The 27660-nt window shown below is 31.9% G+C and overlaps 1 protein-coding gene across 2 annotated transcripts in view; it reads left to right on the plus strand.

Annotated features, from left to right (window-relative positions):
* Trhde (thyrotropin releasing hormone degrading enzyme) overlaps positions 1 to 27660 on the plus strand; it is a 411539-nt gene that overhangs the window by 222856 nt on the left and 161023 nt on the right. For both annotated transcript variants that reach the window (XM_004845026.3, XM_087192438.1), the window contains exon 6: positions 18534 to 18671. In XM_004845026.3, coding sequence (XP_004845083.1) covers positions 18534 to 18671 — 138 coding nt within the window. The remainder of the gene's footprint in view (positions 1 to 18533; positions 18672 to 27660) is intronic.

Below are 27660 nucleotides of genomic sequence, written 5' to 3' on the forward strand. Positions count from 1 at the left end.
AATTTTTTGATAATATTTTTTGTATTAAAACTAATCAAATTTGCCATTTTATAGATATGAGCTTTACAGGGAGTATGATGTAAGGTAAGAAAAATGGATAGGAAATAAGACATTCATATTCTAAGAAAGCCATTTCACCTCTAACTCATCCTTATTATTTGAAAAATGAGACAATTGTACTGTCTTCCATAATTTTTGTGAGGTCTTTGAAATGCTTGAGCAACTATACAAATATGAGACAGCATCACGGACCTGGAAACTGAGTGCTCCATTACAAAGGTGCATTGATTGTATATATGGATGCTCTAGTAATCTGTTTTGGCACCTTCGATTTATATTGGTTATGTGTAGATGACAAAATAATTTCTATGAATTTTATGTCTACATTTAATCTCACCAAATCAATTTTATCTATAGTGGCAACATAAACTATTCTGTAGGAGCATAGGAATTAAGCGTATGATTTAGATAATGTTTCAATTAACAGACAGAGGTGTCCAGATAATTATAAGCAACTTCCTCAACTTAGAGGTAAGGACACATTTCATGGGATAAGTTGTCTTTTTGCTTAAGGTCATTTTATCAAAGTTGGGTCTTAGTGACAATATTGTAAGATGGATCAAATTCCTGTATAATATTGCTAGCAGTTATTTAAGTTTTGTTATGTTTTCTCAAAAAGGATATAAAGAAAGATCTAACTCAACATATTCTATTCTATTGTTCAACAACTCTTGGTCATTTCCTTTGGGAAAATGTCAATGATAAAATAATTTTAATACAGGAAAAGGATGTATAGTACAATCACGCTGTGAACAACTCATTTATATATATGATGCTGATGCAGGCCAAAACACATCTCCTTGCATATTGTATAGGTTTTAATTACAATGTGTATAGTACATAATGTAGGTGCCGCCTCCAGGCTCTAGAATGTAGGTAGAATTATTAGGAAGTGCTTCTGTAATGAGAATCATTAAACATAAGTATATGTTCTTTTCTTAAAGGAATTACTAATGCTACTGAGCCTCCCATAGCAATAACTTTAAAGTTATAGATTGATAAAGTCTGCAGACAGGGACTTCTCCCCAAAATTTAAAAAGAACACTAGCCACAAAAGAAACTATTAATGGAGAGCCATGTAACTAAACTTCATTATGATAAATACTTACACTATCTAAAAGTGTATTGCCTAAAACTTTAACAAATGTTCTCAATTGTCTATATCATAAGCAGGACTGAAATAGTAAAAATTAGTTCTGCCATTAGAAGAGTATTATAATATGCTTCAACAAAAATTGTTAGACTATAACAGATATTGGAATAAAATCATTGTTATTTTCAAACTATTTCAATTTTTTCCCCAAAAGATTTGAAAAAAGCACTGGCCTACTGAAATATTGAGTCTACTGAGTTCAACTTTTTCTGGCTTAAATTTAAAGTTATATTTCTTGGTTGTTCTAGATCATAATGAACACTGTTATTTAAAGGGAAAAATTAGAAAAGTAGAGAGAAAAGAATTTAGTTTGGCTAATCTTTTACTTAGCTGTTCATTTTTCATCTCTAAGGGAAAATGCTTTCACATACTTTTACACTTATTTAATATACATTCAAATAGTAGTCGATATATTGTTGCTATTGCCTGTGATTCATCAAAATCAAAATATATTTGCCTGATAAAACTAATTACTGGGTTGGTGCTTGTAGATTGCTTATGGCAAGTGTCTTTATTGCTAGTATTTAGAACCCTTAGGAAATGACTACTCCGAGGTGTCTTCCAGTTGTAGCTGGCTTTTGGGTTTTGATTCTGTTGCAAAGTCCTACCTCTTCAATTTATTGGGGATGGGAAGTTGCTGTCCATTTGGCCTAGCCCCTTATTCTTTGGCACTGGCCTGTAGTATTTTTACTGACCTTAGGCAATCTCAGTCTTGGTATACCAGGAAGAACAACTGATTAGAACAATTATGTCATCTTAGCTAAAGTAGTACAACCAGTATTAACAATAGCTTCGAACACAGACTAGAAAATGACAGACTGTGGCAACTGTTAATTTGCCACCTTTAACTGTATGAACTAGATTTGTTGTTATATAACAAAACCTAAAACAAACCAGAAAAACATTTGCAGAAAATAAGCCCTCAATATCGCTAATTTTTGCCTGTTAAAACTATGGGACTAGACATAGATCATTTGGAAATTCTAAATTGACTTAGAATCTTACCTTCTAAATACTGAATACTAAGCAAATGTGTACATATTATATACTCTCGGTTTGCTATCTAGTTGTGTTTGTCTATTATAATCGAAGTGCTCATGTAGTATTTAAATCTTCAGGACTATTAAATTAGAAAGTAATCAAACTTTTTAACTGATTTATGATATCTTATTCTCAAGTGACTCTTATCTATTGAATGTGATAAATATGAAAGGCTTCTTTGGGTTAGTCCCAAGGGTCTGTGGACTTTTTGATCCTGTTCAGTAGCTTAAAAGTGACATTTACATTGAAATCGAAGGAAAGTAGGAGTGCCTGCCTTTGTCTCTTGGGGACTCAGTCTTCAAAATGAACCTCTTCTTTGACTGTGCTTTCCTTTACCCTTTACCCTGCTCTGCAAGCATTTTTTTCCTACTGAAAACACTTTGTTTTTAGAAGAGAACAAATATTTTCCTACTGGAGAGGAGCTGGAGACCTATAGCTCCTATTCTGGGAGAAAGGGTTGCTTTTCCAATAGGATTAGACAGCATATATTTTTTTTTGCCAACGGTGGATAATGGGATGGTAGCAAAGATAAAGAAAGTGTAAAGATGGACAGAGTGCTACAATGAGAACAGCAGCTAATGCCATCAGAGGAAAATGTCTCCAGTGTTCTATCTGCATCAGAGCAAGAGTAGAGAGATCCTAGTGTGTCTGAAGCTCTTTGCATTGGGGATTACGCTCAAACTCAGAAAGAACACAAATTAGGATAATCTGAAAACAACATCGATGTTAAGCAGCCCTGAAATTTGGATTTTAAAGAATATTGAGTGAAGAAATATTAAGAATTTCTTAGCACAGAACAACTTTAAAATGGGAGCTGCATCTGTTACATTACCGTGTTTAAATAGCTCTCAGTGAGGTTAAATACAATAACAGATTGTGTTTACGTTTTCCCTCATTTTAGGACTAACTATTCTTTCTATATATTATCTTCTTTTGTTAGTATCCCTGTTAAGGCATCTGTTACAAAAAATAAGTAAAGATGGACAATCATTTAATTGTTGAAGTATATTAATTTACTTGAAAGTTTTGTAGCACAAATATATTTTTAAATTTAAAGCTATAGATGATGAATATTTAATATATTCACATTTTTGTTTAACTTGTATTTTTCAAATAAAAATCAAGACTGGCTTCACATTTGTTTGGGAAATGCAAACTTTTGAGGAGCTTTGATATTATTAAGGCATATTAAGTCTCATTTTGGAAGTGTAGTTTGTATAAGTATGATATTTTTAGAAAGGAAAAAGAAAAGGATAATTCATTAGTATTCTTCCATATTCACATATATCTATTCAAGTAAATGTCTGAGAGGTTTTTTCAGTTGCATTATCCACATTTTTCCCTATATGATTTTTAAAATTTAAAACAAAGCTGTAAATTGAAATTTTCATACGTATTCTTAAAAGATGATTTTTTAAAAAAAGTAAAGTCATTTTGTTCAGAAAGACATTGTTTCAGGTTTTTTTATGCTTTCAGTCTACAGATAAAAGATAAATGAGAATTGCATATGGAATAATGTATTTCTTCTGAAGGTAGTGTTCAGATTTCACTGGTGTCAAAGTCATTCTGTATTTCCTTAGGATTTCAAAACTAACTGATAAATTTATAGGATTAGACACTTTTAAGAAGAAAACTTGTATTGAACTTGAAGCCTAACAATAATGCAAGGCCATGCTTTCTTATGTGTAGAAATATTGCAGAGAAAATTAGCTTATTTATTATCTCTTCAAGTAAGAGCAGCTATTAAGCAGAATATTCCAGCTTGCTAAAATATTATCAGACATTACTTGAAAAATTAAAAATTTGACCATCCAGAAACTCATACCAAATAGAGAAAATGTTCTCTTTGGCATCACTGTTCTTAAATATATAATATTTGCCATAGAAAATTATACCACTGTTTTATCAGCCCCTTTCACTATCCCTATTAAAAATGTTATCTTCCTATAATACCTGAATTGTGCAGCATCTGACATTATTCAGCATTTCCCCATATAAAAAATAATTAGCTTCATAAATCCTCTAACATGAACAGAACCAAAGTTTGGTTAGAACACAAGTAAAGAATAAGTCGTCAGTTTTCTAATTAGTAACCATCTTATGCTTTAAAAAAACATAATACAACTTATTTCTAAGCAAGGAGTGACTGTCTCAGTCTATAACACTTTATAAGATTTTCCCCCATTTTATCAAGATTATTTTGACTGTTCCAATGTTAATAGACAAGGATATGAGAAATAAAAGTAGTGATTTCAAGTGATCAAATGTAAACACATAAAAGAACTTCCTGCTTTTACAAAAGAAAATTTGAGATTAATTAAGCTATTGCCTCAGTTGCTCTTGTAACAATTTTAATAGTAAAACCCTCTGTAGCTCTATGCACCACTGAACACTTTACAAATATGAGCTCACTGAGAAATTGAGCTAAGACATCCTGTTGGATATCTCAAGAGTGTACATCTCTATTGTCTTTTCACAAAGAGTCTAAAGAATATCACATTGACTAGATCACTCTTCAGGAAGTTCTCCTCAACCATGAATCCAAAAAGTTTTTGGTAGAACATATTTTGACTCTGAACTGAATAATCTCTGTAGATTTACCATTCATAAATTTATGGAGCCCATTTTGAAAACTTTTATTTCTTTGGATTTGTGTTTCTTACTCAGATTGGTGAAATAAAATTATAGTGATTGGAGTGTTATTTTTGTCAGTTTGTGTCATTTTTTGTCTTTAAAAATGAAGATATCTGGGAATGCACCCCCACCAAACCGTCTTCAAGCACACCTGTGTCCAATTAATTCCTTTAATAATTTTATTTTCTTATCTCTAGATTTTATTTATAGCTGAGTGGTGCTGTTCTTAAGTGCTGTTCACAGTGTACCAGCTCAATAATTTTATATAAATTAGTTTGCTATACTGCTGGCACTTTTTCCTTTTCTATTCATTCATATGTTTTATACATTTCATTCATTCTAAGCACCCAAAATGAGCCATTCATTGTGATAGTTTCTATGGAATAAATCTCATGGTAATATTAGCACTGAACTGCTGTATATCAGTTTCTTATACACATGGGATGTTATTTTAAGTTTTTTGGTTTTAGTGTGGATACATTTAGGATTTTTTTCTTTTTCATTTTTGACTCTCAGTTGACCAGTCATGCCCTTGTCAACAGTGCTTGATTTGTGGAGTAGCAAAACCACAGAACCTTCAACTGACTCAGACTCTTTGTATTCATAGATAAATTTTGAAAATAAAATTTGGGCCAATAAGTCTCAGAGGATTGGCCAAATCCTGGAACAATAGGGCATTTATCTCCTTCCCCTTGTTTTCTTCCCTTCTCCCTCCTCATGTTATTGAAGATGGAACCCATGATATTATGCATGTTAAGCAAGCTCACTACCACTGCCCTATAACTCCAGCCCCCCCTTTTTCATACTACATGGCTCCAATATCTGCTCAGATTGACTTAATTACAGAGGCCATTTCTTTTGTTTAGATGTTAAGTATCTTTCTGTTCCAGTAAGTTCTGCCTTGAATCCTGCTACTTTCTTTAAAATTTACAGGTTTGCTTGGATGATAGTTACGTACTCTGAAAAGCAGATATTTGCTCTTTTGGTTGGAGTGATAGAGGTGGTGGTATGGTAGTATATTATCTAAATTATTTTTTCTGAGTTGTTGATGAAAGACAGGTTTAGATTGACTACCCTTTCAGAGCAAAATTTGACATTGATTCCATTACGTTCCTAACTATCCACATGACTGGTTCAATGTGAAGTACTCAGAAGATGATACACTATTTTGATGAGTAATTAAAACCTAAAAACCTCTCTAAACAAAATTTACTGGCCTATGTTAAGCCTACAAGAAACATTTGTTTTCAAATCTTTGACTTCTTTTAAGAGATGTCAGTTTATACTAGTATCACTTGCTAGGTCTATAAATAATTTGGCTTTCTATAACAAAGTAATATTTTTTCAATTGCTAAGCATCATATTGGCACTTCTTGGTTTCAAAATGACCAACTATTTTCAGGGATTAATTGGTATGGGTTTGTTCATTTTTCACTAACAAATATTTATTGGATGCCCATTTTTTGCAGGTTTCTCTAATAAGGATGAAACATCAAATGCCCTCAAAGCCTCACAGTTCTATTTTACCAGTTTAGTCCCATTATGTTACTTTTATAACTTCCTAGAATGAAGTTCAATTTGTTTTTCATCCCATGGATTAAAAATTTGCTCTCTTTCGCTTAATAACTGTCATCTTGCTGCTCTCTTTTCTAAGTATGTATGAAATATCTGTTATCTGTGCTGCCATGTTGTAGGAAAGTTTTAAGAGTTACTATTTTTACCATTATTATTGTTAGTAATTGGTATGTAAGTATATGGTATTATTTTTAAGGCTCAAAATTGTTTTCAATACAGCACATTGTGAAAAACATATCACAAATGTCAATAGGAGCAAATAAATTACATTTACATGATTTAAGTGTAACCATTCCTTTTCTGAATGAGTATAGGATGGTAAGATTTTAACATTTTTGCAGTTTATAAATGGATTGCTACTTCAGATTTAGCCTCCTGAAGAATAACACTTTATAAGTGATATAATCAGCTTATTTTGAGATACAACTATATATATATATATAGTCTGAATTGATTAATTTTCTGAGCTTTCAGTACTGAAGGTGTTATGCAGTTGCTTGTTATACTTTATTAAGTATTTCAAGTTAAAAACTAGTGCCTTTTCTTTCCTTTAGAAACATAAAGACATCATCAATCTGACACATATGAAGTTTTTATCTGGCTAGGTTATTTGTTGAACTGACCATTTATCTCACTAACGTGCCATTTTGCAAAATCTAGTCATTAAATTAATAAGGATTTTGTTCCAGAATTAAGATTATTTGAATTACTATTTATTTCACAAATTAAAATAACAAAGTTAGTAAGTCACTTGATATCTTTATTCTTGGAATCATACCAGACTTGAATGGCATGAGAAATTTTCCATTAGAATTTAAGCAAAAATGGAAACTGTTAAAATGATTAGTCAATATCTATTTAAAATACTCTGAATTGCATACTATCAGTGAAATATTAATGTGCCTTATGAGTTTTTTTTGTATCTTCAAAATATTGAAGACTTCTTGTGATGGGCATGAGAAACAACCTTTTTAAAAATTTTGATTGGCAAATTGAATTTTATTGAAATGTCTCAGCAGTTTGTAAAAAAATTAAGCATACAGAAAAAGGAAAATATTCTTTCTGCCAGAGCAGAGATTGTTTTATTGAAAAGATGAAGGAAGTAGTACCTGTCAGAAATGTAAACCTATGGATAGGATCCTGAAGTGACACTCCAGAAGAGCAGGAATGAGTTCACGTTAACTAGCAGAGGAGAAGAAGTGAGTCTCTCACTAGATGAAATGCTTCATTAGGTTAGAGGATATTTCACATCATATCTCAGCTCCAAATGGAATATATGAAGTGTTCAGTAATAAAGTTCTAGGCAAAACTGTACAGAAAATTATGAAATGAAGATTAACAGATCACTTATGAAAGATTATAACATAGATGTTGATATTAGAATTCATTTATTGAACCAGAAAAGGAGATTGAGATTAAAAATTAAGTTTATAAGAAACTATATTGGGTAAGTATTTGAACGAAACAGTGAAAAATGTTTAGAAATCCACAAAAACAAAGGGGAGCTAAGTGACACATATATTGTAAGAGGGTTATATGAAAGCTCATGGTGTCTGGAAATTACTATTCACAGTGATTTTTTGAGGGGGATGCTAGTAGTAGAATGAGCTATTAGACAACCTACTCAAACTATTATTTTAGTTGCCATTATGTGGAGTGCATGCAAGATTGTTCTGTAAGACCCAATATTACCATAATTAATGAAAACATGAATGATAGTAACTTCTGCCATATTAATATTGCTTCATATTTAAAGTTCTTGAATAAGTGTACAGAATGTGGTTATATGTGAGCACTACATTTTGTGTTCCAGCTTAGCATTTTTCCTTAGCTGCATCACATCTTGGATAATTATGAGACATGACACATTCAGCTTGGATGCTAAAAAAAAAACATCAGCAGCTGAAAGACATCGTCACTGAATAGATTCACAGTGTAACCCACTTTCTCTGTGTTTGAGAGTATTGTGGCTCATAAAGACATGTGCTGTGCAGAGGGTTATGTGGAATTATGGGAGGCTTATAAAACCATCCAAGATATTCTTAGAGAAATATAATTGCTTTTGTAGTGCATGAATTGATTAAGGTTTCTTAGAGAATTTGTGGCATGGCAGTGGATGAAATGTGGCTAATAAAGAAATAAGAATATATGAAGCATTATTTTACTTACTTTTAAGGTTTATGTGAAATCCCATAACAATGTGATGTTAATAGAGTTGTTTTCAGTCTTGTGTTCATGTGATGCTTTCTGTGAATGGTTATGCAAACAAATACAGAAGTAAACTTTTTGATATAGTGCTTGTTTCATTTGGGGCATCCATGGTGTTTCTTTGAAATTTATTCTTTAATGCCTACTGTATATAGGTGTGTTTTCACAAGTTTGATTTTTAATACAAACAGCTCTAACAAGCTGCACATGAACATGATTAAAATCTTAGGAATGTATATTTAAACTTACTTTCTTTCTTTCTTTCTTTCTTTCTTTCTTTCTTTTCTTTCTTTCTTTCTTTCTTTCTTTCTTTCATTTTGGTACCAGGGATCAAACTCAGGACCTTGTACTTGTGAGGCAGATGCAGTGCCACTGAGCTAACCCCAGCCCAGGAATGTATATTTTAAACGTGAGATTTTAAATACATTTCTATGTGAAAACAACCTCTGTTTTTACTATCTCTTTACTTTTATTTCATCTATCAGCATGATTTAGTTATGCATAAAATATTAACTAGTCAGCTGATGATATAATTTTTCATAAATATAGCTAAATATCAGTTGGAAAGCTGAAAATTCAGGTGTTTTAGAACCTTTTAAAATATGGTAGTAATATAAAATTCATAACGATAACTTAATGATATAGAAAATTTATAGTACAAATAGTTTCACAAATAATTTTCACAAATATGATGATGTATAATGTGTTTACAAAAGATGATAGTTGGAATATTACATTGATAACATTTTACATGGATAAAACCTTTTGAATTTTCCCCCTGTATGTTAACTTTTCTTGTTTGATTTCTTGATCATATTCCTCTGCTTTAACCTCTTGTCATGATTTGAGTAGGTCGTGAAAAACAAGAGTAAAAATTCCAACTCTGCAATGCTATGTATACCTGTTTGCCTTGCTCTAGCCTTCCATAAGCAAGTGGTTCGGTTTAGTATTGATTCGTGTGGTATATTGTTTAACCTATAGAATGATAAAAGTCTTCTTCACATGGTAGTACAAATTTTTCAGACAGGTAAATTATAAATTACATGTTATATCTTATTTCTTCTTTTTATGATAAATCAGTTGAGGTTGCATCAACATGGTCATAGAGACTGAAAGAATTTTTTACCCATAAGTTTTATTTCCATTCTCTGTTCTCATAGAACTCTGTTGAAGCTACTAATACTGAACCATCACATGGGATTAATAAGCTGGAGGCAGCACATGGACCTCAGTTATGTTTCCCTAGGCTATAATACAAGGTGTCCTGTGTATAAAGCAGCCAGTACACATATGTGAAATTAGACCATATTGCTCAAATAATTTCAGTCAGGCATTCTTATTGGTGTGAGTTCAAAAAATGGAAAAGTGCCCTTATATCTATGTGAGACAATATTATTGTGAACATTGAAAAACTGGAATAAAACATTGTTTTACATGAACCTGAAGTTATTGAGAAAAGGAAATATTTGCATCTATGTAGATATTATATTTCTATATATATACATTTATGTTTATATTTCTGTTTATATCTGTATTTAATTCATAGCTTTGGGTTTTTTTTAAGTAAATATGGATGATCATCACTGATCATCATAAAATTTAACTAAATTTTAGAGATATAATAGATATATTTTGTGATCACAAAGATAAAGCTCATGTTGTATAATACTTGTTCATAATTATCTAACATTGTCCTATTTCTGTTTCCAGTTGCTTATCAGTCAATTCACTTTCTTGCTGTTTACTTGTACTTCTCTCTCTGTCTGTAGGACTGATGATGTCACTTCCTAGCTCCAGCTTCCTTACTTGGCATAGACAATCCTTGATGATTTTGTCCTTGTCTATCTTTTTATGCTCATTACTAGTAATTCATTCCCTGCCTCTTGCCACACATAAAACTCTGTGGATGCACCACAAAACCATGCTGAAAGGTCTCCTCAACTTTTTCCATGAATCCCTTTGGTCCCAAATACCCCTTTTCTCTGATTGCTTTCTAGAAAACTCAAATCATCATTAAAAATTCAGTTTAAACTATCACTTCAGAAGCTTTTTCTGCCTTCCTCAGGCAGAACAAATCACAGCCTTCCTGGTGTATTCACACTATATCTTGAGTCTGCTTCCAATTTTACTTAAAACAGTTTGTGTTTTAATATTTGCTTTCATCTTTGCCTCTCCTACTACTCGAAAGTCTTTGAATATACTCCATGTCTTTGTATCTGTCTGTCCTCAGAACTAGTTATACAATCTTCGATATGGCGTGTGCTTAATAAATATTTGCAGAACTGATTCACTTATTCAATCTTCACAACCACACATGATTACAAATGAGGATGTCAAGGTCTAAAAAGTTTGAGCCACTTGCTCAAGGTCATGCAGCTAGTGAACAGCAGACTTTTTTTTTTTTCCAATTGAGGGCTCTTTCACCAACTTGACAGCAGTGTGCTTGTCTTTTAGGAATACTGAAAGAGTCACTTATGTTCAGATTCATCTTCCTAGAAAATTAATTGAGTCCTTGTGACTGCTCTGATGCAACCCGTATCTGTCTTGAGACTTTTCTTTTTCTCCTTTCTCTATGCCCATGAATACCTCATCACTACTTGAATTGACCCAGTCTTGGATTTCATCTTCTTGTCTCTGGTTTGATGTACTTTTCTTTAATCCTGATTCAGATAACTCTCTGATAATTTTGTCTGTCTTTTCTAGTGTCAGAGTCAAACTATTTGCCTCTCATTGCATTTCACTGAAATTAGTTATTATCTCTTTTGGAACTTGCCTGTACCTTTATCTTTACTTGTCTTCCCATCCAGCTCCTGTGATTGTGGCTAGAGCAGCCATATTCTCATTTAACTCCTTAGACTTTAACACATTGAGGCAGAAGCAGTATTGAGATAATTACAAATATAATTTCTCAGATGTATGTAATTCTGTGACAAAAATTCCTAATTCTCTTCACAGCCAATTTTAAATACCAGTGTATGAAATGATAATATTATAAAAGTATTTTTAAAATGGATGAATTCTTTCTGAGACTTCATACACAAACTACTGTGTATTGCCAAAAGAATTTTAGCCCTTGCCTCTCAGACCCAGCCTTATACTTTCAGTTGCGTGTTGCATACAACTTTTTCATGCTCCCTGTGACTTTCCTTGCAACATCTCTAAAATTGATCTTTTTAGTTTGTATTCCAAACTACATTTTTCCACTTTTCCATTTTTGTCAATACTCCTTTAACCTATTTTTAAAAATTGCATCAATTATAAAAGCCAGTTATTTGTTCATATTTTCTCTCCATTTGTTCAGAGGGCCAAGCCATCAAATTGTCAATATTGTTGATTTTTCATTCAAAGTATCTCTCAGATCCAACTGTCTTTCAGCAACATTTTGTCCTAATAGGTTATTACCACATTTTCCTTTAGTATAATAGTCCCTTCCTGTTTCCTGGCTCCACATGTGTCAAGCCACCTGTATCCCAAAGATAAGTTAATTTTCTTGAGACATTAGTCTTATTATATCGTTATGCTTGCCGTTTTCCATTTATTAAGAACAAATTCTTCAACCTGATAATTGAAGATTCAGAGTGGCTTTTTTTTTTTTTTGCATGTTTCCTCTGCTCTGGACTTGCAGAGTTTCTGAGTAACTCTTCATCCTTCAAGAGCCCACTCTCTCCCCTGTGAAGCCTTTCTGAAATAATCATCTTCTGTGGTAGGATACAGTTTGCTGTTTTCCATCTTTATATTGTACCTTTGCTCCCATTCTTGAGTTCTTTAAGGTTAAGAACTAGGGCTTAGACATCTACTTATTCCCTAAACATGACACAGTTTGTGGCATTGAGTAGAAATTTAATATATATTTATTAAAGGAATGAATAAATAAAATGATAACTTTATGGTATGTTTATTATCAACTCTGTGGATTTATTCTCATTTATGTTTATAGTGCTTTTCAATAGTTCTCCAAAAATTCATGTGCAGTGTATTTGTAAAAATAGATGAAAATAAAATGATGGTTTTGGTATTATTGTAACTATTTAAATGAGGGTATATGTACACAGCAACTCTAAATAGTGTCTACAGTAAGGTGCTAGGATTTAAGGTTACTTTTAACACTGATTTTTTTTCTTTTTGAGATAGGGTCTCGCTGTGCAGTTCAGGCTGGCCTTGAACTCACTATGTAGCCCAGGCTGGCCTTGAACTCATGGCACTCCTCCTGCCTCAGCCTCCTGAGTGCACCACCACGCCCCTCAATATTGAATATCTTTTAAACAGATTTTGAAGTTCTCCATTTTGCTTTATTGTGTTGTTTTTGAAAGTAGTAGGTAACCAATCATGGTGACCTTAAAATATGAAGTAAAATAAAAACTAATTGTTCAACTTATTTACTATTTGTATTAATCCCTCTAGGCTTCATTTTTCTCCTCTATAGACAGATTAATTTAATCTCATTTAATTGTGGAAATACACATTAAATATTCTATTATTTGATGAAGACTGCCTAACATATGGTAGATATACAACCAATCAGTTACTTTTGTTTCCTTAATATACCTCTGCCTTTTCCCCATCCCATTTGCCATTTCATCTTAGGTATACTTTTTGGAAGGTGTGTTATCATTAGCTTTGTAGTTTTAGTCTACCATTTGAGGAGAAAAATCTAGTTTTATTGTTACAGTTGCTCCCTTTATCTTGATTAGCTTTGTTATTTTCTATCTTTTGCTCTACAGACTAAATTTCTTTGCTTTTGTCCTCTTTTTTTAAAGGAAATAATTTATTTTATTTTATTTTCCCTTCCTTTTCCCCCTATCTCCTTCACAGTTTCCCTTTCCTTTTGAACAGTTTCTTCCTATTTAATCTTATCTGTTATACATTTTGGTCCTTATTTATCCTTTCATTTTCTCACACCAGTGCTATAATTACACATAAGTGTCTGATTTATTTCACTTAAGAGTAGAGTCTTAAGTTGCGTCTATTTAGCTATAAATGTCTCAATTTTATCTTTCTTTATGACTGAGTAGTACTGAATTTGATTATAAGTCTGACTGAAGCATGCTCATTATGCTACACTATCCTGAAATCAGGATATCAAATCAAGCAGACAAACCAAACACATTAAGATTAAGAATATCTCATATTGTTGAGGTACAAATGCATAATGAGTACCAAAAAAGTACCAAATAGCATCAAAATGTCTAATGAAAATGTATTATAAATTAAAGTACATGATTATAATTATTGGGAGATTTTCATAATATTGCCATATAGATCAGGTAATGTTTTTATAAACTTATATACCAAAGCAAAAAGAATGAACATATGTGCCAAGAGAATATACTATTATGTTATTTTCTTTAAGAATTTAAGTGAAGAACTGAATCAACTCAGTAGATCAGCCCATAGATATCAGAGTTCTCTTTCAGCTTTGGAATGGCTTGAACAGATTTAGCTCCCCTCCTTGAACTATAGATACTAAAATTGTTGTTTACAGAATATAAAATAGCTGGATGAAATATCTAAATCTTTAATATTTACTTAAGTAGAAATATGAGTAAACCAGGCAACTTTTAAAAATGACCAGACATGTTTTAAAAGCAACCAAATACAACTTTTAGAAGTGAAAAAATAGAAATGATTGAAACTAAAAACTGGTAGACTAAACTGATTAGGTGAAGTGAAACAAAACAAAACAAAACAGTGCCTTGAAACATAGATCAGAAAATTTACCTGGAACACAGAGATAAGAATAGGAAAAAATTTATATTGTTAAAGAATACCATGATAAGTCATGTATTGTATAAAATTAAAGTTTTCAAAAGTGGAAATACAGAGAATAGATACACAAGAAATTTCAGTCATAACTAAACATTTCTCAGAACTAATGAAAGACATGAATCCACAAATAGAAGCAAGTATGATAAAAAGAAAGCCACATATTAATACACTGTAGTGAAATTGCAGAATACCAAAGACAAGGATCCCAAACTGAAAAAAAGGTCAAATCTACAAAGGAACAGGAATAACAACCAAAATGGAAAATGGAAGTAGCAGAATATCTTCAAAGGGCTAAAGAAAGTCTGTGCTAACCCATAAGAGGGTTCAGGTATTTTTCCTTTCCTTTCTTCCCTTTCCCCTTCCCCTCCCGCCAAAATTATGAGAAAGAAAAAAAAATGAAATCGAAGTCTGTAAATAGGGAAAGGTGGAAAGGGTGAAGGGCACACAGGTAATGGGAGAAAAAATAAGAACTAAGATACATCATGTTCAAGTACAAACACCCAATGATAAATGTAAATGTATACCTAAAATGTACCAATAAATATATAAATAAAAAAAGAGGGTTCAGTTATCCATGGAATCTGGAAAAATGTGCACAGTAGCAACTTCTAACCCTTTAAAGCTCTTCTCTTTTTTTCCCTCATTGCTATAACAAAATGCCTCAGCGTAGGTAGCTTGTAACGAGAAATTTCTTAGCATTCTAGAGGCTGGGAAGTCTAAGGAGAAAGTGCTGGAAGATTCAGTGTGTGGTGAGCACTCTCTGCTTCAAAGTCTGTGCACAGCTCCATCTTCACATGACAGAGCAGCGCTTGCTTCTTCCAGCTCTTTTATGAGGCTGTGAATCCCACTCATAAGGATAGAACTGTTATTGCATAATCAGCACCTAAAAGCCTTCCCCTTAATACTGTTACATTGTGGGTTAAGTTTCAACATGAATTTTGAAGGGGCACACATATTCAAACCACAGCCCTCTGTCTAGACAAGAAAAGCTCTCCTGGCCAGGCCAGGCCCAACCCAATAAGGAATGGATACAATCATGCTGAGATAGACTCAGGGTTGAGGTTTGATTTGTCTAATGTCTCTTCTCATTCCTTGTTTGTACTTAGCTTCCTGATAATGTCTGAGCTTCCTAAGTTACTCTGCTTAAAGTGAGGCTAAATGTCTGATATATGAACTTTAAAAAAACTAATTGTTCAGTATTCACTATAAATATATTTTTCCCCGAGTAAGCAGGCATACACACACACACACACACACACCCCAAACTTTAAGGTTTCTTCAAGGGTAAGATAAAAATCTCCTTCCAGTAAACTGTCCGTGAGTAATTGTATTTTACAGAATTATTTTATTTTTAAATCCCTTTAACACTTCTAGCAGGTAATAGCAAATTATTTTTTTCATGCATTATGGCCAACTATTTTGATTTATCTCTAATGCAACATTAGAGGTAGGATATCTTTTCCTTCATTTTAAAACTTAAGAGTCTCAGGTGATTAATCTATACTAAACAATTTTGCAATTATTATTATTATTGATGTTGATATTGGTGATGAGAGCTCTATCCAGGAATGATGAGCTATGACTGTTGCTTATTTAATAGTCACACAGGACTTCATGAAATATTAAATACCTTCTTTTTTGGAAAGTCTTTGTAGATCTGTTAAATTAGGTGTGATCTGGTAGGAATTTTATCTATTTTTTCCCTCTCAATTTAAGGCATCCTTTTCTCCGTGCTTATTGAGTGCATCCTGCCAGGCTCCCACCCCACCTACTCTAACCTCTTACCCTCTTTATGCGTACAAGCTTTTTACTCCATCATATGATATAGTCCTCCCTAACAAAGTAGAAGATGAATAATCCATTAATAACTTAACCCCGTGAAATTAAAATATTACTCATTAAAATTCAATTAATTAGCCAAAGGTTTGTTTTTGTTTTTCCCCAAAAGGATGAAACAATTTAGTATTATATAATTTATATTTAACATGAAAACTTCTTTTTTGAAATTTAAATTTCATTTTAAAAATTACACAGTCATTTCTTTTATACCATGTTAAAAATTACATCTTTAGCAAACCAAAGATACATTTATCAAATCCTAATGTTGATCAATACATATTTACTGTTGCTAAGTATTAAAAGTTAAGATTGAAAGAAGGCACCATTTTAAGTACATTTTCCATGTGGTTTTCTGTTAGATGTTTGAGTGACTTATAATGGAGCAGTAAATCACTTCTGCAAAAGCAGAATATCATTTTATCTTCAAATAGAATCATCTTTTGAATTGGTACTTCTTAGTAATCAAGATGTTAACTGGTCAAATTGAACTAGGATTACACATTTCATAATTTTTCTACAAAATTAGTTTAATCAGATAGCTTTAGTATGTATTGAATTTTAAGTGAGTAACAGAAATACATATTTGCTTGAAAAGAACATTTAAAGCTTTATTTTGCAATTATTGCATGATTCTGTCTCTTTTTTTTTTCCCCAGGGCTGGGAATTGATGATTTTTCTCTTATTCCAAAGCCATTTGCCTGATCTTTCTTTTTGTGTGTATGTGTGTATTTGTTTTGGGGTCCTAGAAATGATGTTTTCTTTATAATTAGTTTATGATTTGTCACTTAATTCAGGCTATATTTAAACTTCATCTGTGGCATCTTAGGGCTGTGACACAAACGAATGGTATACTTCTCAAATTAATTTCCTAATCCAGTACAAATTAAGGGGAGAAGAATGATGATTTAAAAATTTAAGAATAAGAAGATTAATGTTTTAAATTTCTTAGTGTAAGTCCCCCCAAAAGTTACAGTAATGTCTCATACAGGGGCTCCGATTAGAGCTTGATGTTAGAGACATTGCTGGCTTAGTTATTAGATAATGAACTTCACACTTACATAAATGAGTGATTAATTAAATTATTAACTAAACATAGGAAGTCACTGAGCAAGTGAAGATGAACAAAAATAATTTTAAAATCACATTATACTTATACACATATATACACCCAGTTAACTATTCTTTCCTTTCATCGTCATTTTCATTTCTTTCATCCCAGAATTGGTGTACTCATCTTGAAATTAGGACTCAGAAATAACATGTTGTTTATCTACTATTTTAAAAATAGGAGACTCTTGGAGTAAATTCCAAATTAGGTGGCACAATTTCAACGTTAGTCTTTAATCTCTATAATGATACTTCTCAGGTCCCAACTATTTAGGGACTATTTAGCCCTTGTTTTCTCTTTCAGTTTCTTTTTTCTTCCCCTCCTTAATCAAGGAAGGCAGAATTCCAGGAGGGCTAATAATAGCATTTTTATTAAGATAAACAAACTAGTTTTTTTTAAAGCAGATTTTTCTTAAAACAAACACAACAGAGGAGCACCTTTTCTTTACAGTTTTTTTCCAACATAACCAGCCTGTTTTATTAGAACAAATACTAATGTATCAGCATGCAGAGACTAGAAATCTTATCTGTTTTCACTATTTCATGGAAATAGATTATTAATACCTAATGATCTATATTCATTATTTTAAATTCACCAATACATTGGCAAGTCTTACAGACTAATGTAAAAGTCTCTAACTGTGTGTCTGGGTTCCCTGGATTCCTTTCAGAAAGCAATATATGTAGAAGAGGGAGAAACAGACAGAGAAGCAGTGGTTCTAATAGACTGTAAATAAGTGGCATTAAATGACGCAATAATATTCTTATATTGATTTTACCTAAAAAGTTTAATTGGGACAAATTTTGATCTTCATCTTGTAGAAGGCATAATGAAGGCTGCATCTTATCATTTTCATATGTGTTACTGTCCAAATTTGCTTTAGCTACTGTTGAAACAGAGTTCACTGTGTATTTTGGGCCTGTTGCAATCCATTGATTTTTGTTTCATTTGTGCTCAAATTAGCTACCTCTATTTTAGAGGCTCCTACGGGGGGTATTTTATTTACTGAGCTCTCTTTAGATTTTTTTGTCTCACCATCTAATATTGATGGACATCTTCATTTAAGCGCACAAACTATGCCATGTTGTTTTGCACGTTCTATTTTAACCATGAATAGCCTGTGATAATATCCCATCTGCTGTATTGCAGGAAAAACAGAGGTTTCTGACAGACGTTCTGCACGAAGTGATGCTGCTTGACGGTTTGGCCAGTTCCCATCCAGTATCCCAGGAAGTGCTACAGGCAACAGATATTGACAGGGTGTTTGACTGGATCGCATACAAAAAGGTGGGAATAGAAAGACAAGACCAAGTGCCAAGTGGATATTTCACTATTGGTATAACCAGATTATCTCATGATAGATACATTTTTCTCTTCTTCATGGTGGATGGAAATGGATTGTGAGTCAGAAAATAGACTCCCTAGGTTGATGTCACTTTCTGAGTTAGAATTTGCTTTATTAATCATAAAGTGGAGATGAATGTTTGCCAAATAATGCATAGAAATATTGGAGGTATTAATGAATAAATATCTAGAGACGATATGAAATTGCTGTACAAATGATGTCATGTAAATGTCAGTTATTATTATTATTGATAAGAGAGTTGACCTATCTAGTGACAAATTATTTTCACCAGTGCCCCTTAAATACTTACTTGTTTTGATTGGCTGATGCAAATGGGTATGAACAGTGCTATGACATGTGATGTTTATAAATATTATTTAAGGAAGATTTGGGAAATTAAACATGTTTACTGGATAATAAATGAAATTTTAAAGACTAGTCTTCTAATGGCTAAGAATAATTTTAACCAAAGACTAGACACAAAATTAATGTGCATTCTGATTTTTTCCATGGTTACCTGAAGTAGGATTTTTCCTTGTATTTCTATCCACTAGTTGATTCTGATTTTAACATGAGGATGTACATCTTTGTGATTAACACTAGTGATTTAAGTAAGACATGGAAGTCTACTGTCATATTTAGTGTACATTTAATTGCATTTATTGGAAATTCTATGTACTTTTATTGATTCAATAATGTTAGTTATTTTGGAAAAAATTACTAATATTTTTTCAATGAAATATATTTGTACTTGTAACTAAGTTATATAATAATGCACAAGTCCTTGGTGTGATAATTTGGATATTAGGTTTTATATTGAGGTAATGACTACCTCAATGATTATCAATTAGTAATGTGGTATATAATATGTAGATATACAAACTGTTACCAACAGATGTCCTTTCAAGTCACTGATCATTGCATTGGCTCAAAAAGGCTACTTTTGATGTTTTATAAGAATAAGTAAAAGTTTAGGGCCATGACATATTTACTAAAAACTAAAATTTTCATGTATGGGGGGTTTTGGCTAAGTTTTGTGTAATGTAAATTCAGTTCATTCAACAGTAGTGATTCTTTAAATATAATGCAAAAAAATGATGACCTAATATAGCTTGAAATAGTTTTAGAGATACATCTGTAGTTCTTTTCCCTATTTTCAATTCTAAAAGAGTATTTGCAGTTTCTAGTTTTACTTCACCATGCATAAATTCAGGAAAATATTTTGATTAAATATGTTATCAGTGTACTTTTACAAATAATATCCATGCCAAATGCCAGAGATTTGGGGAATTTCAATTTTTTTCAAGAAGGTTAAGATTCAAAACAGTAGGAAAAACTGAAAATACAGTGACTATTACTTTATATTCTCTACATTTTATGTAAAGATTTGCCAATTTACAAGTGTAAAAAATGAGCAGATACCAAGAAGGGGAATAGTTGGGACAGATGGAACGTCTAGTGTTAGCTTTTTTTTTTTTTTGCTTAAATTCTTTTATTGGTACATTTTAGGTATACAATACATTTACATTTATCATTGGGTGCTTGTACCTGTACATGATGTATCTTGGTTCTTATTTTTTCCCCATTACCTGTGTGCCCCTCACCCCCTCCATCCTTCTCTATTTTACATAGACTTTGTTTCCATTTTTTTCTTTTCTCATAATTTTTCCTTCCCCCTTCCCCTCCCAGTTCTTTGAGGTATCTCCACACTAATTTCCACAGTGGTTGCCCAGACTATACTCCCACCAACAGTGTAGAAGGGTTTCTTTTTCCCCACAGCTCCACCAACCTTTGTTATTGGTTGATATCTTGACAGCAGCCATTCTTTCTGGAGTGAGACGGAATCTCAGCACTGTTTTAATTTGCATCTCTCAAATGACCATTGAGGTTCACTTTTTCATATTTTTTTTGTCATTTTTAGTTCTTCATCTGAGAAGTGTGTATTCATCTCAGATGCCCAGTTTTGGATTGAGTCTTTAAATTTGAGGGGTATGATTTTTTTCAATTCTTTATGTATTCCAGGTATTAGAGGTTCTATTTGACCAAGGTATTCCCCCTTTTGGTATTTTCCTGAAAGAATTAAAAGCATCAAACCAGAGTGATATGTGCACATCCATATTTACAGCAGCACAATTTGTAATAGATAAATCTTGGAAACAACCCAAATACCCATCTACTGATGAATTATACAGAAGATTGGGGTTTTTTTATACAATGGAATACTGCTCAGCCATAAAGGAGGATAAACTTGAGATCATACTCTTAGGGTAATGGATGCAGCTTGAGACCATATTCTGAAGTGAAATAAATGGGACACACGTGCATATATCACATTGACTCTGGTGTGAGAAACTGAAAGTGTAAATAAGGACTAAAATGTATAATAGATATTGTGAAATAGGAAGAAATGTTCAAATGGGAAGGGGAACTAGAAAGAGGGAAGGGGGAAAGGAAAGACGAGAAAAGAAAAAATGAGAAAAGAAGAAAAAAATGGAAACAAACTTTTGTAAATAAAGGAAGGGAAAAGGAGTTGAAGGGAGGGAGAGGAATGAGAAAAGATAATCAAGATATATCATGTACAAATATAAATTCCCTATGATGAATGTAATTATTATGCATACCTAAAATGTACCAATAAACTTAATTAAAAAAAGAAAGAAAAATGAACAAACTATGGTACTGTGCTCAGAACCACTATTGTAAATGGTTCTGACTTACTTGCCTCTACCCCTACATATGTTTGCTTGACATACCATTAGACATGCAGTTCTTATTGCATGGGTTTCAACTGGTGATGGAATCCACCCATTTCCAATGAAGATTTCTCAAGAAAAAAAATTTCTTTCTTTCTTTAATAGCTATCTTGAAGTATAATTGAAATGTGTAATTGTATGTATTCTAACATCATACACTGTGAAAACACCATAGCCAAGTTGGAAATTATCTGTCACCTAAGAAGTTTTGTAATGTCTTTTTTTAATCCTTTTTCCTATCTCTCTCCCATTAATCTTTATTTTAACTTGTAGATTAGTTTGCATTTTCTAGAGTTTCATGTAAATGTAACCATATAATACATTTGCTTTCTTATTTGCCTTTCTTCATTCAATATAATTATTTCAAGATACATGCAAGTTGAAGAATATACAATTAGAAAGGATTTTTTTCATTCATTCAACAAGACATTTGTGTGTTGTATCCAGTTTTTGGCTATTAAAAATATTACTGCTGTGAATGTTCATGTAGAAGTGTCTGTGAGCATTTGCTTTTATTCCTTGTGGGTAAATACTTAAGGAATAGACTATCAAGGGCATATGTTACATATGTTTAATATTTTAAGACACTACTAAACTGTTTTCCAAATATTAAAGTTTTAATATTTTACCATCATATTGTGCATCCCCACCAATAGTGTATTAGAGTTTTAGTGTCTCCTCTTCTTCACCTACTTCAACTAGGTTTAATCAAGTCTATTAATTTTAGATGCTCTCATGGTATCTCACTGTGGCTGGAAATTGCATTTCCGTAATAACTAAGGAAATTGAAATTTTTTATTTATACATTTCCCCTTGTATGTATTCTTTGGTGAGGATCAGTTCAAATTCTTTACAATTTTAAAAATTAGCTTGATTTCTATTATTGAATTTTGAGAGTTTTTTTACAGTACTACAAATACAGATAATTTATCAGTTATATGATTTTCAAATATTTTTTCCAATTTATAGCCTGGCTTTTATTTTTGTAATAATATCTCCATAAGCATAAGGTTTTAGCTTCGATGGAATCCTCTTTATAATAAATTTCTTTGATTAATAGTCTAGGTTATCTTTGCACAATGAAGGTCATCAAGGTTTTCTTTTGTTTTTTCTTTTAGACGTTTCGTGGTTTAGGTTTATATTTAGATCAGTGATTGATTTTGAGTTAACATTTGCATTGGTACAAAATTTGCTTCAGTTTTTCTCTTATCTCCCTTTCTTTTTTTCTGCACAGTTATTCAAAGATGCTTATTGAATTTTATCCTTTCTTCACATTTGTTAAATTGTCTTTTCACATTTGTTAACAGTCAGGGAGGTATAGATGCATGAGTTTATTTATAGATTACTTATTCTGTTCTATTAATGTATTTGCCTATCTTGGCTCCAATACTGCACAGTCCTGATTACTGTAGCTTTATGCCAAATTGTGAAATAAAGTTATGTTAGTCTTCCAACTTTGTACTTTCTTTCTGACCCTTTATTTTATTTTTCATTTTTTTGAGACAGGGTCTCTCTCTGTAATTCAGGCTGGCCTTGAATTCACTATGTAGTCCAGGCTGGCCTCAAACTCATGATGGTCCTCCTACCACAGCCTCCCAAGTACTGGGATTATAGGCATATGCTATCATGACCAGCTCCTTTTCTTTCTCAATTATTTGATTATTCTTAATCTTTTGCATTTTCTCATTAATGGATCTGTCATTTCTACAAAAATTATGTTGGAATTACAAGGATTTCATTATATTTCTAGGATAATTTGGAAGAAATGACATCTTAATATTGCTTGAACTGTGGATTAAAGAATACCTCTCCATTCCTTTAGGTCCTTTTTATTTTCTGTTAGAAATGTAATTTTTATGTTTTTCCCCCCAGATATATCTCCAAGTATTTCACATTCTTGGGCTATTGTACATGGTATTGATTTTTAATTTTTATTTCTGATTTTTTTGTTGAACTATATAGAATGCAATTTATTTTTGTGTATCTATCTAGTACAATGCTAAAGTGGTGAGAAAGACATCCTTGTTTTGTTCCTAATTTTAATCACTATATGTTTAACCACTATGTCGTTAACCACCGTCTGATAACTCTAAATTTTTATATGTACTGTTTACCAGACTGAAGATACTGTTTTTATTCCTACATTTCTGAGTTTTAATCAGAAATGGATGTTGATCAAGTCAAATGCTTTTCCAGAATCTATTAAAATGGCTATGTGTGTGTGTGTGTGTGTGTGTGTGTGTGTGTGTATTTTTAGTTAGCAATATGGTGGATTATATTAATTACTTTTTGAATATTAGATCCTGCTTGTATTGCTTCAAAAATACAAGTATTCTTTCATCATAATGTATTACTATTTTTATGAATTATTGCAATACATTCGCTAAAATGTTTATATATTTTGCATCTGGGTTATTGAGGGATATTGGCTTTTAGTTTTCTTGTGATGTCTTGATTTTTTATCCCTATTATGTTAACTTCATAGAATGAAAACATATCTTTTACAACATTTTTAGGAGACTTTGTGTAAAATTTGTATTTATTTTCTAAATCTTTGGTAGAATTTATTATTATAGTAATATAGATGTGAAATTTCATGAAGTTTTAAAACTCTGGTTATTAATTCATTCTCGAGTGAACTTCAGTAGTTTGTTTCTATTTCAAGGATTTAGCCCATTTCACATAAGCTGTTCAATTTATTGACATAAACTTGTACATGATATATTCCCTGGTTATCCCTGTAATAGTCACAGAATCTTTAATGATGTAACCTCTTTCATTTCATATATTGGCAATTTGTGTCTTATCCTTTTTTGCTGGTTTGTCTAGCTAGAAGTTTATAAATTTTATTGATCCTTTCAAAGGACATCTTTTTGTGCCATTGATTTTCTTTCTTGTTTTCTATTTCATAGATTTTCTCTCTAATAATTATTATTTCCTCATTCATTATACTTTGTATTTAATTATTCTTTTTTTCTAATTTCTTCAGGTACAAGTTGAGGTCATTAACCTGAGTCTTTTTTATTTTTCTGGAGACATTTATTCTATAAATTTTCTCCTAAATTGACTGCATAGGGAATCCTCAAAAGCTTAATATATTGAACTTTTGTTTCCTTAACTTGCAGATACTTTGGCATTTAGTTTGTTAATTGTTCCATGGCTTATTCAGATTGTATCACTCAGTTTCCAAATATTAGAATTATTTCCAGAAAAGTTTGTATTATTCGTTTCTTAATTCCATTGTGGCCAGTGAATGTACTCTGTATATCATCAATCTTAAATTTAGTAAGGCTTGTTTTATATTCCAGAAATTGGCATCTGTTGGTATAAGTACTGTATGTTCTTAAAAAGTGTGCTCCATTGGTATTGGCTGCATTGTTCTACAACTGCCAGTTGGGCCAACTTGGCTGGTACAGATGTTCAAGTCACCCACGTCCTTATTGATTTTCTATCTACCACTTCATCATGTTTTCAGGATGTGCATTCATTGTTGGGATTCATTCACATAGTACCTAATCAGCCATCTAAAAATATAGAGAAGTAGAGTGGCTTTGTTGTCTGCTAATGTATCTAGAAAATAATCTTCAAGTGCAGCTGTGAAAAGACGAAGATGAGAACATTAGGATAAAATCTCAGGAAAGTTAGATGATAATATTAATATCAGGACTTTAATGTCCGCTCAGTGCTAGTTCTCTAATTTGGCTTCAGCTAGGCTCTTCCAACCAGAAAGCTAGTATGTGGTTAATATGCGATAACTAATTAAACTTTAGGTGGATTGGGTAAGTCATGACATTTTGCAATGTAAGAGAAATAATACAGATGACCATGTAGCCATAATAAATAATGATTAACAGTTATTGAATGCTCAATCTGTCTTAGGCACCGTAGCAACATTTTTACATTTATTAATTTAATTAAATTATTGTGATCACTTTAAGGCATTTTTATTACAATAATTTTCAATTTAAAGATGAGCACATTGAGACATTATTAGCTCAGGGATATGTTTCCCAAGAAAACAAGTTTGTGTGGTAGTATTCTTAATCATTACTACTCTGATCAGTAAATTTGGCTCAAACATTCATTTCAAAATCTTTTGATAATCCTCTGCTTATATTCGACTGAATACTGAGAACTATGGCGATAATAATGATAATATAAATAATATATAAATATAAATAAAAGAGATACAGTTTATAAATAAATCAATTCAGTAACATATGGATATTAACCAGCAGTATTTTCATTTTAAATATAGAAAACTAACTGAAAAAATCTTAAGCAATTAAAATATATTGACCAAATAGTTGATATCTGAGATACAGTAGCAACTTCAGAAATAGTTGAGTCAGGAATTTTAACATAACCATTAGACATCACTTTTCAACAGTTCATTGCTTCTCTTTGTCACAATTTGATTTAATTTCTAAATGATTTTTAGATAGGTGCCTCAAACTAATATAAGCTAATAGTGTCTTCAGATGTGTGATCTCAGCGAGTTGAGAGAAAAAGTAAATTACCTCTCTCCAAATAGAATCTGTATGTTTCCCCAAAGTGCTACGGTTAATTTCAGTTAGATGATAGAGTGCCCAGGGCCAATCCTTGTGTTCCTTGGGATAAAGAAATGGGAGAGTCATCATGGGTCCAGTGCTCATCTTCTATAAAGGCAGAGTTAGCCAGAAAAACTATTGCGCAGAGCAGGCCCCAAAAAGCAACACAATTTTGATTAATTAAAATGTCAAAGATTTCAACATGGTTGCAAAAGTGTGAGTGTGTAGAATAGTAGACAGGTTTAAAGGCTAAAGTGGGTAAGAACTTGGAAGACATTTTTGTCATACTAGAGTCCATATTTTATACAGTAGGTCAAGAAAAACTAAACAAGAATTTAAACCAGAGAAGTAACAATTAAGGAAATTTCATTCTAGAAAAATTGCATCCCGTAGATGTGGTCGAGGTGGAATTAATACGATAGATTTTGTCAATTCAGAAAAGATTATAGAGACAGGCATTGTAAAAAATGAAACTTTTTTTTTGTAATACTGTATGTAGCACTTAATAAAATGATTTGCCACTTCTGTGCTTTCCTCCCTGAAAATCTGTTACTAGTCAGCATTGACCTCTGCCAACTGTCAATTCCCATTGGATGTTTCACTAGCTCATAATCTTTTGTAATTATTTCCTTAATAATTATCCTAATTGTTTCCACTTGTTTTTCTTATTCTTCCTAAATGATAATTTCATTACAGTTTAATTTTTTTTACAGAAAAATGTATAATAAAGATATAGAGAATTACTATAAAGAAATAAGGATTAGGATCCAATAAGTCAGACACTGATTTTTGTGGATTTGAATTTAAGAATTGAGTTTCTTTGAAGAAATACTGAATGATGTTCATTATGGATAGTTCTAAAGCTAGTATTAAAAGAAAAAACAACCTGCTTAGAGTTACATATATTTAGAATGGGAAAAATATAAGAACTACTCTATTAAAAACATTTAGGAATAATAAAATAACAAGCTCACTTTTCATTTGAATAATTGATTAAAGACAAGGCTGCTTTTATCCTAAAAATGTAATGGAAAAGGAAAACACTGCTCACAGACAGGAAGGACTGGAAAAGATGAATCGAAACAGTCTTTGCTTTAAAAGCACACAGGAAAATAAGAATCAATGACCTAATGACCTGGGTGATGAAAGTGAGCAAATGCTCATTAAATTTACATATGATGCTGTGGTGGCCAGGGTTGCTTACAAGTACCTTGAGAGAGGAACAGATTTGAAAATGACTATAGCATTTTAAAGCAGATCCTTTAAAAACAAGAATACTTTCCAGCAATTCTTACATCAAAGTATATTTTTAAGACTAAACCAAATTACAGTGAATGAAAGGAAAGAATTGGCAAGTGGGAAAATAATCCATGATGAACACATATTTTTAAAAAGGGGATGGTGATGGGAATTTTACTTGGAATATTCTGCCAATATATTCCATACCTAAAGCTTGAAAATCTTTGCATGGTAACTCACTTACCTCTATTATCTCTTACAGTATCAGGCTTCTCATCCACAGTATAATGCTAAGTAGGCCAGGATTAATATGTAGAGAGAGCATATACTGACTTTGTATACAAAATGCCTTATTTCTGTAAAAAAAACCCAAACCTAACTATGCTGTA

This window comes from Heterocephalus glaber, unplaced genomic scaffold, assembly GCF_053883595.1.
Source record: "Heterocephalus glaber isolate CG9 unplaced genomic scaffold, H.glaber_assembly_v1.0 deba00001571, whole genome shotgun sequence".
Taxonomy (NCBI): Eukaryota; Metazoa; Chordata; class Mammalia; order Rodentia; family Bathyergidae; genus Heterocephalus; species Heterocephalus glaber.